This window comes from Siniperca chuatsi, linkage group LG5 (assembly GCF_020085105.1).
Source record: "Siniperca chuatsi isolate FFG_IHB_CAS linkage group LG5, ASM2008510v1, whole genome shotgun sequence".
Taxonomy (NCBI): domain Eukaryota; kingdom Metazoa; phylum Chordata; class Actinopteri; order Centrarchiformes; family Sinipercidae; genus Siniperca; species Siniperca chuatsi.
The window spans coordinates 27,776,645-27,789,109 of NC_058046.1; the positions used below are offsets into that span (position 1 = coordinate 27,776,645).

Genomic DNA, 12,465 nt, shown 5'->3' on the forward strand with positions numbered 1-12,465 from the left:
CACTGCTAGGAACTCTGTGTTATTCCTGTGAGTTCATTCCTGACAACAGATGACAGTCAAAACAATCGCACCACAACTCAACCCACTTCAAGTGCTGTTTCCAAGGTCAAGAATGAACTCTCAATCTAAACTTTTAAGCTAACATGGACGAGAAGTCCTTAAACTGCTTAGAAAAATCTGAATTTGATCATCTACAATTCAATGACAATTAGGAAAACATATTATCGTTATATTATCGAAAGCTCCAGAACAGCTACTAAATGGACCTTGTGGTGAGATTGTTTTCTCAATATCTGTTCATATATTATCATACCTTGACATGTATTCAGGCCCTGTGCTGCTTATTCTACATTGTCTTTCACACAATAAAAGTTATTAGCTGCAAATACTCATCTCATTTATGTTCTATGTCTTCAAAACCAAGGACATATCGATCAGTTTTGTGGGATGCAACAAATTCACTGTAGTTAAACAACAAGACTTAATTGTGGTCTTACAATCTCACACACACAGAAATTGGAATGAGGGTGTCCAGTGCACAAGACCATTCAGGGGTACTGGGACATTTAGCACGGACATTTATGAGGGTCAATTTTGTAAAAACTCCCTTGCTTTTAATGAATTAAATGTGTAACTAATTATTATTCAAACAAGTAAGGCCTGGATGTTATATTCATTTGCCAGCAGGTGGAGATAGAGCACTTTCCTTAAGCGCCACCCTTGTTTTTGTTTCCTTTCACTGTAATGATTTGAATGACACATAAAAACAAATAATGTTCATCATTTGAAGACAGAACTCTGGAAATGAGTTTAAGCATACTCCTGAATCCACAAGTTCTGGTTATTAAATGATCAAATCAAAATTATTTGGTGCCAACTGCAGTTTTGTTAAAATCTAATGAAGACTAAATGGAGGAAGTAGAGGAAACTGTGTTTCCGCCCATTCTCTGTAGCTGATTATAAAGCCAGTTAGAACATATCAGTAGACCTAAGGCTTGTTATGGAGAGAGAAGCCAACCCCTGTCTCTCAAATTACTTTCTAGAAACAGAATAACACGGTGAACCAAAATTTATTTGATTTCTAGTCCTCACAGAACGATCCACTTGTGGGAATCATGAAAGGTGAGTCCTAAAATGATTTAATTAAACAACTCCCTACTGAATTTGATGTTTTTCCACTAAGATAATATTCAACTGTTATTCATTTTTATAGAGTTTAGCATTTTCTCCATCTGGGTGTTTATCAGTCTGTTGCTGCTGGAAAGCTCATCATGTGCTGGTGACCCAAGTGTTGGTAAGCAGTTTTTTTTTCTTCCCACAACTGCACGTCTTTATCGTTTGGGCTGATAATTAGATAATTATAATAATTATAATAATTGTTTATTTCATTTTGATATGTAGTTCTGTCTTTTCTTTTTTATAAATAAAAACTAAACCACTTTTGGCCATAACTCAAGGACTTGATGGGGTAAGAATGATAAAATTTCACACAGATGTTTAATGGGATACAACGATGAAGTGATGACATTTTTTACCCAAAGGTCAAAGGTCAACTTCATTGTGACATCATAATGTCCTGGAAAAACACTTTTTTGGCCATTATTCAACACCATAACTCAGGAACAGAAGGGGAGATTGTGACGATATTTCACAGTTGGTTGGGCACTGAGTAGGTGATACTTTGTACTCAAAGGTCAAAGGTCATTGTGACTTCAAAATAGGTTTTTAGCCATAATTTAAGAATGAATTGGGCAATTCCAGATTTCACGTGACTCACTCACATGACAATAACAACGTACTGCAGCGCGCCTAGCTAATCATGATCCTGGAGAAACATGGAGAAAAGAACAGCACCACATTTTGTGTAGCTATACTCCATAGGAATCCACCTTTACATAGTAATAAAGTACATGTGTACCTGTTTAGCCAATATATCTATGATAATTGTTCATTAATCAGCTCAACAATGTATATTCACTGGAATCATTCATATGCATCATCAATATAGTGATAACTTCCATTTAGCCAAAAAATACACGCTATACCTTTTATTCGATTCCTTCCAAGTATTCACTACATACTGTATGTTATATGAGTCTGGACAGACATGGATGTAAACTGCAACTTGACTGGTTGGCGGAGGCATACAACTGCTGGGCGGTAATTCCAGTTTGGTTTTATTCAATCTTTAAAGAAGGTGACAGAAATTCCAAGTACCTTAGACCGTGGATGCAGCATTGTTTTTTTATTTCCAGGTACAGGTCAACAGAAGCACAGCAGAATGAATTTGGAAATTGTGACCCTACTGTGCCTGAAAATGTAACAAATATATGCAGCATCTAAATATTGTCAGGTACTTCCTCTTTCTTTCTACCCATGCTTTTCTATAATAAGTAGCTAAATCTAAATATTTCTGATTTGGATTGGATCCAAAGCATGCATGTATTCATACACTTTTTCCTGTTAGAAACCTAAAACTATTCGTTGTTCATGTTGGATGCACATGCTTATCTACACCTCCCATTACAGCTAATTAGGAAGAAAAAGCTGCACTGTCTCATTATCTCATTGAACTTCTGCAAGTGTGACGAGAGGACAGGAAGCCATATTACAACGGCAGAGAGTGTTAAAGATATGGGGAGGTGGTAGGCAGCAGCAACGTTTTGCCCAAAAGCAATGAAGTCATAATTTACCAGTTCCTGTGAAGAGACTGTACTGTATGCAAAATACTTTTTGACCTTTATTTATCCAGGGTAGTTTCAACTGCTCACACTCTTACACACAATCACACCTGGAAGCTGCTCAGTACAGTCGCAGTCTGATCTGTTGGCATCTGAGCAAATCCAGTGTGTCAACAGTCTGGCTCATGGGCACGTCAGTGGTGGTAATGAGGGAAGGTGAAGCAGTGGCCTTCTCTGACTATTAGGCCACCGCTGGTTACATTTTTGAGGTGGTGGGAATGTGAGTTAATATAAGTTTAAGGTTGTTTTTAACTTTAAAGGGGAAGATTGAATGGGACATGCATGTCTTAACACACACAATTATATGTAAATGAATTCACTTTCAGGTTGTCTGTGTTTATCTTTGGTTTCCCAGATGTGTTTCAGTATCGCTCTGAGTCATTACATCATCTTTACTATCAGCCATTTAGTTTAGCAGGGGTTACATTATACCAATTATTCATTCATACAAAACAAGATGATCTTTTCCCTCATTTGCAGTGAATCCCTGTTGTTACTACCCATGTCAGAACTCAGGAGTGTGTGTGAGATTTGGTACAGACCGCTACCAATGTGACTGCACTCGCACTGGCTTCTATGGAGACAACTGCACTGTTAGTAAGTACAGCAAAATTTGTATTTTCGACATAAATATGCATGTCGATGTGTGGCTTCATTTAAGCACAGCCCAAGTGCCCTTAAAGTGAAAGTCTGGTCAACCAGACTTGTTAGCTCAAGTTTCAAGGAAGTCACTGATAAGTAGATAAATGCACTGTAGTTTTGCATTAAGAAACCCAACCAAACCTTAAAGGCAGAATAAGTAGAATTTGTCGGTTGCCGTTTGTAAACGCACAATTCAAAGTTGGCCCCTCCTCCCCAGGTCAGAGTGAGAGTTAGTGAATGAATGAAGAGAGGGAGCGGCGTTGCTGAGAACAAAGCAGTGAATCAGAGAAATAAAACTTTATTTTCTGATTGTTTCACGGCAGTTATGTTTTAAAGCACAAATAAAATCGCCCACACCTCCGCACAACCCTGCGGGAGGGATCCGGATTCATCCTGTCCGCTGCTATCTGCTCTGCCTGTGTGTAGCTCAGACCCGATCTCAGTCAAACAGACCTGCAGCTCTTTATACATCCATAGCCTGCTCGCTATGTATTTATAGAGTCCCGACCTCACAGCCTGCGCGCTGTTATTGGGGCTACACACCACTGCCCCAAGGTTGACACCCAGAAATGTCCTCAGCAAACTAATAAGAAACTAAGAAAATACAGGCAGAGGGCAGGGTCTCTGCAGATACAGGCACCACCACACACTTCTAGTGGGTCATAAGACCTAGTGAGTCTATACAGTACATATACATATATTCTGCCTTTAACCATAGTGTTGTCAGATCAGAAAATTGTCTATTTTTGAAATGGAAATTTGCAGTGGTTTCGGAAGGCACTGACAAACAATGTCATCTTGTCAATAGTGGTGTCAGATCAGAAAAGGCCTCTATGTGTTACAAACTTCTACGGATTTTGTCATTTAATTTGGAGGACTTGTTGTGCAGTCCAACATTCAGAAATCTGGATTAGATATCAAAATCTTTTAAGAGCTTACTTAAAAAATAAGGCATAAAGAGTTGAGATGAAACTAAGCTTTATTAATGGTTAATACATTTACACAAATTTTACATTTGCCAATGCTTTGTACATTAGCTTTAAGCCATTAAGAAGAACAACTTTTGCGAGGCCAGGTTGTGACTCTCAGTACCTGGTGAGTCATTAATAGTTAAAAAAATACTAATAAATGGTTAAGAATTTCTCACTTTCTAATAAGCCATTAAGTCGGCAGTTATAAATGTTAATAAGTAATTAATAAAGTATAATTAATAATGAATTTTGTCATTACAAATGTTAGTAAGATATAAATAAAGGGTCACAGGTTTGTCACTTTCTAGTAATCCAACAGCAAAAGTTAGTGAGTCATCTGCAGTTATGAATGTTAAATACATCATTAATAAAGGATTTTTACAATAAAGTTGTTAATAATTACACTGTGCTCCTGATGCACTGCAACTCTTTTCCAGAAGGCCAGAGGTCAAACGGTCCATTGGAGGACCGTAACTCTTTACCAGCTTATAAACTAAAGAGCAAAAAATATAATCATCCTCCATTTTGGAGGATGATTAACACCAGCCACAGGATTTTTCACAACCTGGCAACACAAAAGTTTTTCTTATTAATGGCTTATTTATAAATTATTTATTAACCAGTAATAAAGCCATTAGTCACAACTTATAAAGCCCTTACAAAGGGTGCTTTATTGGAAATATTTAATCTCGAACTTTGTGTGTAGCGGAGTTCTGGACCAGAGTTCGTCTCATGCTGAAGCCCAGTCCTACGGTGGTTCACTTTATCCTCACCCACTTCCAGTGGTTCTGGAACCTCGTCAACAGCTCTTTCCTGCAAGACACATTCATGAGACTAGTGCTGACGGGTAGGTGAAACGGTTGAAAGTAAAAAACTGAAACTTCTAAACAAGTACTTCAATCAACGTCACTTGTTTGCAGCTAATATTGTCCCATCATTTGCGTCTGTGTTGTTTATGGTCACAATATGTATACATTTGGATAGACGATACTGGTGGAAGTTTTGATTTTATCAGTCTTTATGTATTTCTTGTATGTATTTCTAGTCTTGAGGAGGAGACAACAAGTTTGAGAGTGTGCAAGACCAAAAGATTGTTTGAGCCCACAAAGAGTTACTAGACTTAAATAAGTATTAAGATTTTACTTTTGCTAAATATTTTCAAACTTGCACACTCTTGCTTTGGGCTGTCGTATTCCTTCCAAGCAAACTCAGACAGAGAGCAGAGTTAAAGGTTAAGTCTGGCGTTATTCTATACATTTCTTATTGTCAATAAATCCCACTTCTCTCTGTAGTTTCCCACTTCCCTAGCTCTGTCTTTTGTTTTAACCACTGCAGAACATGTATGATGGGCTGATTAACAATAAACTACACCCAATGCAAAGATGTGTTTGCATTGGGTGAGTGATAGTTTTTGGACAACAATGTTTTGGTCTTTTCATGGGATTTGTTGACAATAAGATACATTTAGTATATCACTAGCCTTATCCCTTAAATCCATATATAGACCATGTATCCCGAAGAACATCAGGCTACTTACCTGGGTATTAGTTTGGCGTCCAAACATGGTGGTTCATTCATTCCAATGCAAGGTTCTGAAAGCAAACACGGACAATATATGAAAAATAAATTTGTAGTAAACTACATTTTGTTACCTTCTCCCAAAGTTAGAAGCGAACTTATTCCAAGCCCTCCAACCTACAATACCAAATATGGATACCTCAACTGGGAGTCCTACTACAACATGTCCTACTACACCCGTCTCCTCCCTCCTGTACCTGAAGACTGCCCTTTGCCCATGGGAACTAAAGGTGAGACCTACGGTACACAACTTCACTCAGATGACTGTGCTACTTAAGAATTCCTGACATGTTTCTTTCTCTACAGGTAAACCTGTTCTTCCCGATCCCAAAGTGATGGCTGAGAGGTTTTTTAAGAGAAAAACATTTAGGCCAGACCCTCAGGGAACCAATCTGATGTTTGCCTTCATGGCCCAACACTTCACCCACCAGTTTTTCAAGACAAACCATGAAGTTCAAGGTGGCTTCACCAAGGCTTTAGGACATGGGGTGAGATACATACAGCATCTACAACCACAATCAAGTTATTATTAAACAATAAAACCTGTTGAGAATTAAGCATAAAATAAAGCATATGTCTCTTTTGTAATTTGTTGGTTTTGAATGTGTGTTTCTTTTGAATTTATTGCCAAAAGTATGTATTTTTCTCTTACTCACCCAGGTAGATGCTAGCAATATCTACGGAGACAACCTCATGCGACAGCTTCAACTCCGGCTTCATAAAGATGGAAAGCTGAAATATCAGGTAGTAAAGAAATAGCTTATTTGCTTTTTTGCCGAGAGTTAGATGAGAAGATTGATGCAATTAACATGTCTGTACTGTAAATATGTAGCAAGAGCCAGCCGCCAGTTAGCTTAGCTTAGCATAAAGACTGGACTTAGTTTAGACTTTTTGTACGGATTAAACAAATATATAACGTGTTAATTAGTGAGCTTTAGAGGTTATGATAGGTGTTTTTGTTACATTTGGACAGAGCCAGGCTAACTGTTTCCCCCTGTTTCCAGTCCCTATGCTAAGCTAAGCTAACCAGCTGCTGGCTGTAACTTCAAATTTACCATACAGACATGACAGTGGTGTCAATCTTCTCATCTAACTCTCGGCAAGAAAGTGATTAAGCTTATTTCCAAAAATGTAAAACTATTCCTGTAAATAAGGACTTTCAAGTGACACTTCCAAACGTTCCAAAGTTTACCTACCTCTCCTACTAAGTAATTAGCTCCATTAATCTTTGAAATATCAGATATTTTGATAGTAAAAAGTAATTAATATGGGTTAGAATGGAAACCTAATAACTCTGTGTGATATGAGTGTTATTACACAATATTTTCTAAAGGTTTTGGGTACTATTTTATAAAACACCAAGAGCTGTGTCTTGTATATCTAAAGGGTCTCGGTCTTAAATAAATTTCACTTCCTGTGTCTCAGTAACTTCTGAAAATGTTATGTACACTTTCCAGATAGCAGTGATAGTGATAAAGTGGTTAAAAAGAAATAATCCTCAACTGGCAATTGACATTATCTCGCCTTTGACATGCCTGATATCAGACTTTGAAAGGAAACTTCCTCAAACCATCTTTATCTTAAAGCCACAATGCTTGATGATGTTGTTTCATAAATAACACATGTCAGTTCTGTAGCACTTTTGACTTTTACAACTAAAATGGTACTCACAAGCCTGCCACAACCAGGGCATGACAAAGCCAACTATCGCAAGAATTTAAATTTATTAAAAAATAATAAAGATAACTTTAAATAGCTCAAAATCCAACATTCAAAATACATAATAATCTCTAACATGTGGATTATTCTTTTTGTTTGTTCACAGTTAGTAAATGGTGAGATGTACCCCCCTACAGTATCTGAAGTCCCTGTGCACATGGTGTATCCCGAAGGTTTCCCTCCAGAAAAGCGTCTGGTCATTGGTCAGGAGTTGTTTGGCATCCTGCCGGGTCTCACCATGTACGCCACCATATGGCTCAGGGAGCATAACAGAGTCTGTGACATCCTGAAGGCAGAGCATCCCACCTGGGATGATGAGCAGCTCTTCCAGACCACCAGACTCATCATCATTGGTAAGGGTCACAACTTTGTGTCAGAATTGGCAAATCTTCTTTCTCTGTGACAGAATGATTGGAACAAATATGGCACTGCTTTGTCCCAAAAATAATTCTAAATGTATTAACCTGATATTTATGTATTTTGAACTACTTTTGAGTGGTTTAAAAAAGGACCTTTCTTCATTGCAGAACTTCTTTTCAGTACAGCCCACATAGTAAGTAAGTGAGTAGCATTTTATTTATATAGCATTTTCAAATCAGAATCAATAACTGGTTTATTGCCAAGTAGGTTTTCACATACAAGGAATTTCCCTTGGTGTTGTGGTGCATAACGGTCAAAATAAACAAAGTGAGAGAAAAGAAAAGAAAGTCATAAATGTTTAAAAGAAATTTACAATTAAAATATGTAATATATATATATATATATATATATATTTATATTTTTTCAATTAGTTGATTTCACCACTCTAAAACCAGTTTTGACATGTATTTGTGGTCATTGTCCTGTTGGAAAACCCAGTGCCTCCATTTTAAACTGTGCCTAATGGTTTGAGATTGTAGTTTTGAGGGTTTTCTACCTTATTACCTCATAATTCTGTCAGCTAGCAGCAGAACAGTGCCTCATCTTCTGTCTTCCAAACATACCTTTGTGGCTAAATAACTGTATTTTTGTTTTATGAGACCACAGAAATCTCCACCAGAAGTCCACTTTTTGTCAGTGTGGTCACCAACAGTTTTTTTTATTCCTGTACTTGTTAGTGTCCATTGTTCCAGTACTTTGTACTTTCAAACAGCGGATCATAGAAATGTAAAGTGGCCATGTCACAAACTTGAGTTACATTTTACAAACTGTCATGACGCACAGGGGGTGGACAAAATAACAGGAACACGTTTCAGTGTAATGCATGTAATGTTGTGAAGCTTATAGTATTCAATGTTTCCCAACAAAATAGGTGTTGATTCAACTCTGGTAATTTCTGAGTGACACTTTGTGGTGTTGATTGCATGATTTTACGAGGCATTCCTGTTATTTTGTCCACTTCGTGGACTGGCAACCAACCATCTTGCAAGCAGTTGTTTTTAGGGCTGCAACTAATGATTATTTTCATTAGTGATTAATCTGACGGTTATTTTCTAGATTAATCAATTAATTGTTTGGTGTATAAAACGTTAGAAAACAGTGAAAAATGCCCAAAGTGACTTCATCAAATCTTCTTTTGTCCGGCCAACAGTCCAAATCCCAATAATATACAATTTACTATAATTTTAAACCAAGAAAAGCAGCAAATTCTCACATTTAAGAACCTGGAACTATATAATTTTTGACTTTTTTGCTTGAAAAACAGCTGACAATTAATTTTCTGTCCATCAACTATTCGATTCCTCGACTAATCGTTGCAGCTCTAATTGTTTTAACAAATTAACAGTTAAAATTTTCGGCCCTCTTCAGGCTTCTCTAAAAGTTTTTTATTTTGATAACATTTGGCTCACTGTGTGACATCAAGTGATGACTTTTTTTTTTTGTCTTTCAGGGGAGATCATCAACATTATAATCGAAGAGTACGTGCAGCATCTGAGTGGATACCTGCTGAAGCTGAAGTTCGATCCCTCCCTGCTCTTCAACGCGCGCTTCCAGTACAGCAACCGCATCGCTCTGGAGTTCTGCCACCTCTACCACTGGCACCCGCTGATGCCTGACAGCTTCCTCATCGACGGAAATGAAATCTCACACTCCCAGTTTATTTACAACACCTCCCTTCTCATGCATTACGGGGTGGAGAAACTGGTGGATGCCTTCTCCCGACAACCTGCAGGACAGGTAGATAAGTACCATCCACTGACTGTGTACAAGAATCCAGTGTTAGGGTACAAATGCAGCTACAGTCTTGTTAGTGTAGTTGCTTTTTTAGATGTGAAGTTTACAGTGGTGGAAAGTAACTAAGTTTATTTTCTCAAGTACTGTACTTAAGTACACTTTTGATACACTTTTAGTACTTATACTTTATACTATTTACATTTAACTTTATACTTCACTACATTTCAGAGGTAAATATTGTACTCATTTATCTGTCAGTTATAGTTACAAGTTAGTCTTCAGATTAAGATTTTACATAAAAACACATGTGATCATCTTATTAAATGCATTGTTCAATATTTAGTCAGTGGTTTCCAAACATTTTGACTAATGGCCTCTTACAAAACGGGCAACAATTGGGGCCCCTCATCATGTTTCAGACATCTATGAGTTATTAGAGTGATTTCCCCTCTAAAACTTCTCAGATGGTTTCATTTAAATAATTGTTTAAGTCCCAAAGAGGTAACATTATCCAACATTTAACAAAAAAAAAAGGTTAGAGAAAAAAAATAAAATACAGATTTGTTCTTCTTTCCTGCCCCATTAATCATCTCACGACTTGTGACCCTTTGGAGGGGTCTGACCCCTAGGCTGGGAACCACTGGACTAAACTGCCTAACTGTATATAAAGTAGTTAAAAGTAGTTCCACCTCGAGCAGCTACAACAGTAAAAGACAATGAAAACGAATATGAATATTTAACACTTATATGAATCATATGAATCGTATCTGTATAACTGCAAAACGGTTGATTGTTAATATTCTGACTCATCAGGCTGACATTTATCATAGTAGAGTAGTAAGATATATGACAGGAAATGCTATAATGGAAGTTGAGCCTGTTCCTTATCAGTTGTCTTTGACTCTTGTCTGAAATGGCTGCATTGTGAAGATGTTGTCACTGATATGTAATGCCTTGTTGTTAAATGCTTTTAACCCTCTGGATGCTAATATTTTGCAAAAAAAAGTATCCCGAGACAAGTATAATACCACTCACATGCCAAATGATAACATTTCAGAGTAGCTTATCTTGTCCTAAACAGACATATTGTCTGTTCAGAGGTGTATAAAACATGAAATTATTAAGCAGACCACAGTGATGGTGAAACATATGTCATGCATTTATAACCACTTCCTAAAATCAAACGAGAGATAATATTCTCAGATATCTTTCTGCAGCATGAAAAGTGTTATTTCTCATGAGAATTAAGATGCATGGTGTTGATTACTGAGTGGGAGGAAGAGGGAGGAGTGTTTACCTCTCACAGTTTGTTATCTGGCTGATGGTATTACTGAACAGTAATAACTTTTTTGTCTGTGTTTCAGATAGGTGGAGGTCGCAACTCTCATGAAGTAGTGCTCAAAGTGGCAGAAATGGTCATCAGAGAGTCCAGAGCAGCACGTGTGCAGCCCTTTAATGAGTACAGGAAGAAGTTTAACCTAAAGCCATACACCTCTTTTTATGAATTTACTGGTAAGCAGGAATAATATTGTAATTATAACTTGCATCTGAAACTTTCTTGCATTCTCCCCTTTTTCTCTCATTCACATGTTTATAGCGTAATACAGCATTTGCATGTTTTTTCCTTACCAAAGTTTGATGTAAAATGAATTCAGGTCATTCAAGTCATTGTTTTGCTTTTTCTGTGGTAACTGTGGAAATTCTATGAGAATGTGGGTATAAAGTAGCTCTCACAAACACTCTACACCCTTTTCCAAGTCCACTTTGTTTGCACTTGGTTGAATTTGTCCCTTTTGCCCAGTTTGGGTCCAGAGCCGGTTTTTGAGGCCCAAGGTGAAACGTTGCTTTTAATGTTGGTTGTTAGGGTTAAAGTTACACTCCCTGATTTTTTACAGCACCAAAGGTTCCTCTGCAACGGTTCTGGTGTGGACTCAGACAAAGCAAGAAAAGTGGAAAAAGGTCATGAACTGAGCAAACATATGGAATTAAGTAAACCGTAACTTCCCTTTGTATTTGATACAAGCAACATTGGAAGAAATACATTATTTCGTAACAGAGAACTTAGATCACTTTTTGTTACTACGTCAAGTAACTGAAAACACAAATTTTTTCCAATTATTGAAAATTGTTGCCAGAACCTTTTCTCATATTGGTTCATCCTTCCATCCATTTTCTGTCAATGTCACAGTGGCAGCAGGCTAAACAAGATGACATAGATGTCCTTTTACTCAGCCGCTTCCTATAAACTGCTAACTGCTCTAGGGGCAACTGGTACTAGAGCGGTTTGCAGTCTGATGTAGCAACTGTTTCATGTTATTCTACAGCCACGCTAGTGGCTCTCTGAGGCGTTTGACTTCTCATACATATCTATATGCAACTCATGAAGAAGCAACTTGAGATATGAGTTTCATGGCAATCCATCCAATAGTTGTTGAGACGTTTCACTCAAAACTACGAAGATAAACCTCATGAGGGCGCTATAAGGAAAGTCAGGGGATCACCAAAGTAAGAGGGCTGCATCCTCTGGGCACCATGAATGTCTGTACAAAATTTCATGGCAACCCATCAAGCAGTTATTGAGACATTTAATTTAATGAAAAATCACTGTATGACACATGCAGTATATGGTGTAACATGATAAGATAATAAGGGTATGGTTA

General features: G+C 37.4%; 1 protein-coding gene across 4 annotated transcripts in view; it reads left to right on the forward strand.

The window, feature by feature from the left end:
• The first annotated feature begins 963 nt into the window (after nucleotides 1–963).
• The window catches only part of LOC122876567 (prostaglandin G/H synthase 1-like), a 29,954-nt gene continuing 18,452 nt past the window's right edge, over nucleotides 964–12,465 (forward strand). For 2 of the 4 annotated variants that reach the window (XR_006378093.1, XM_044197067.1), the window contains exons 1-10: nucleotides 964–1,122; nucleotides 1,214–1,294; nucleotides 3,222–3,338; nucleotides 5,061–5,201; nucleotides 6,019–6,162; nucleotides 6,239–6,420; nucleotides 6,593–6,676; nucleotides 7,758–8,004; nucleotides 9,522–9,808; nucleotides 11,170–11,317. Coding sequence is in view for 3 of the 4 variants with exons in the window: in XM_044197067.1 (XP_044053002.1) it covers nucleotides 1,116–1,122; nucleotides 1,214–1,294; nucleotides 3,222–3,338; nucleotides 5,061–5,201; nucleotides 6,019–6,162; nucleotides 6,239–6,420; nucleotides 6,593–6,676; nucleotides 7,758–8,004; nucleotides 9,522–9,808; nucleotides 11,170–11,317 (1,438 nt within the window). In the remaining variant the exon portion in view is untranslated. Of the gene's footprint in view, nucleotides 1,123–1,213; nucleotides 1,295–2,096; nucleotides 2,161–2,255; nucleotides 2,354–3,221; nucleotides 3,339–5,060; nucleotides 5,202–6,018; nucleotides 6,163–6,238; nucleotides 6,421–6,592; nucleotides 6,677–7,757; nucleotides 8,005–9,521; nucleotides 9,809–11,169; nucleotides 11,318–12,465 lie in introns of those variants that run through there. The other 2 variants (XM_044197069.1, XM_044197070.1) reach the window with 2 other exon arrangements.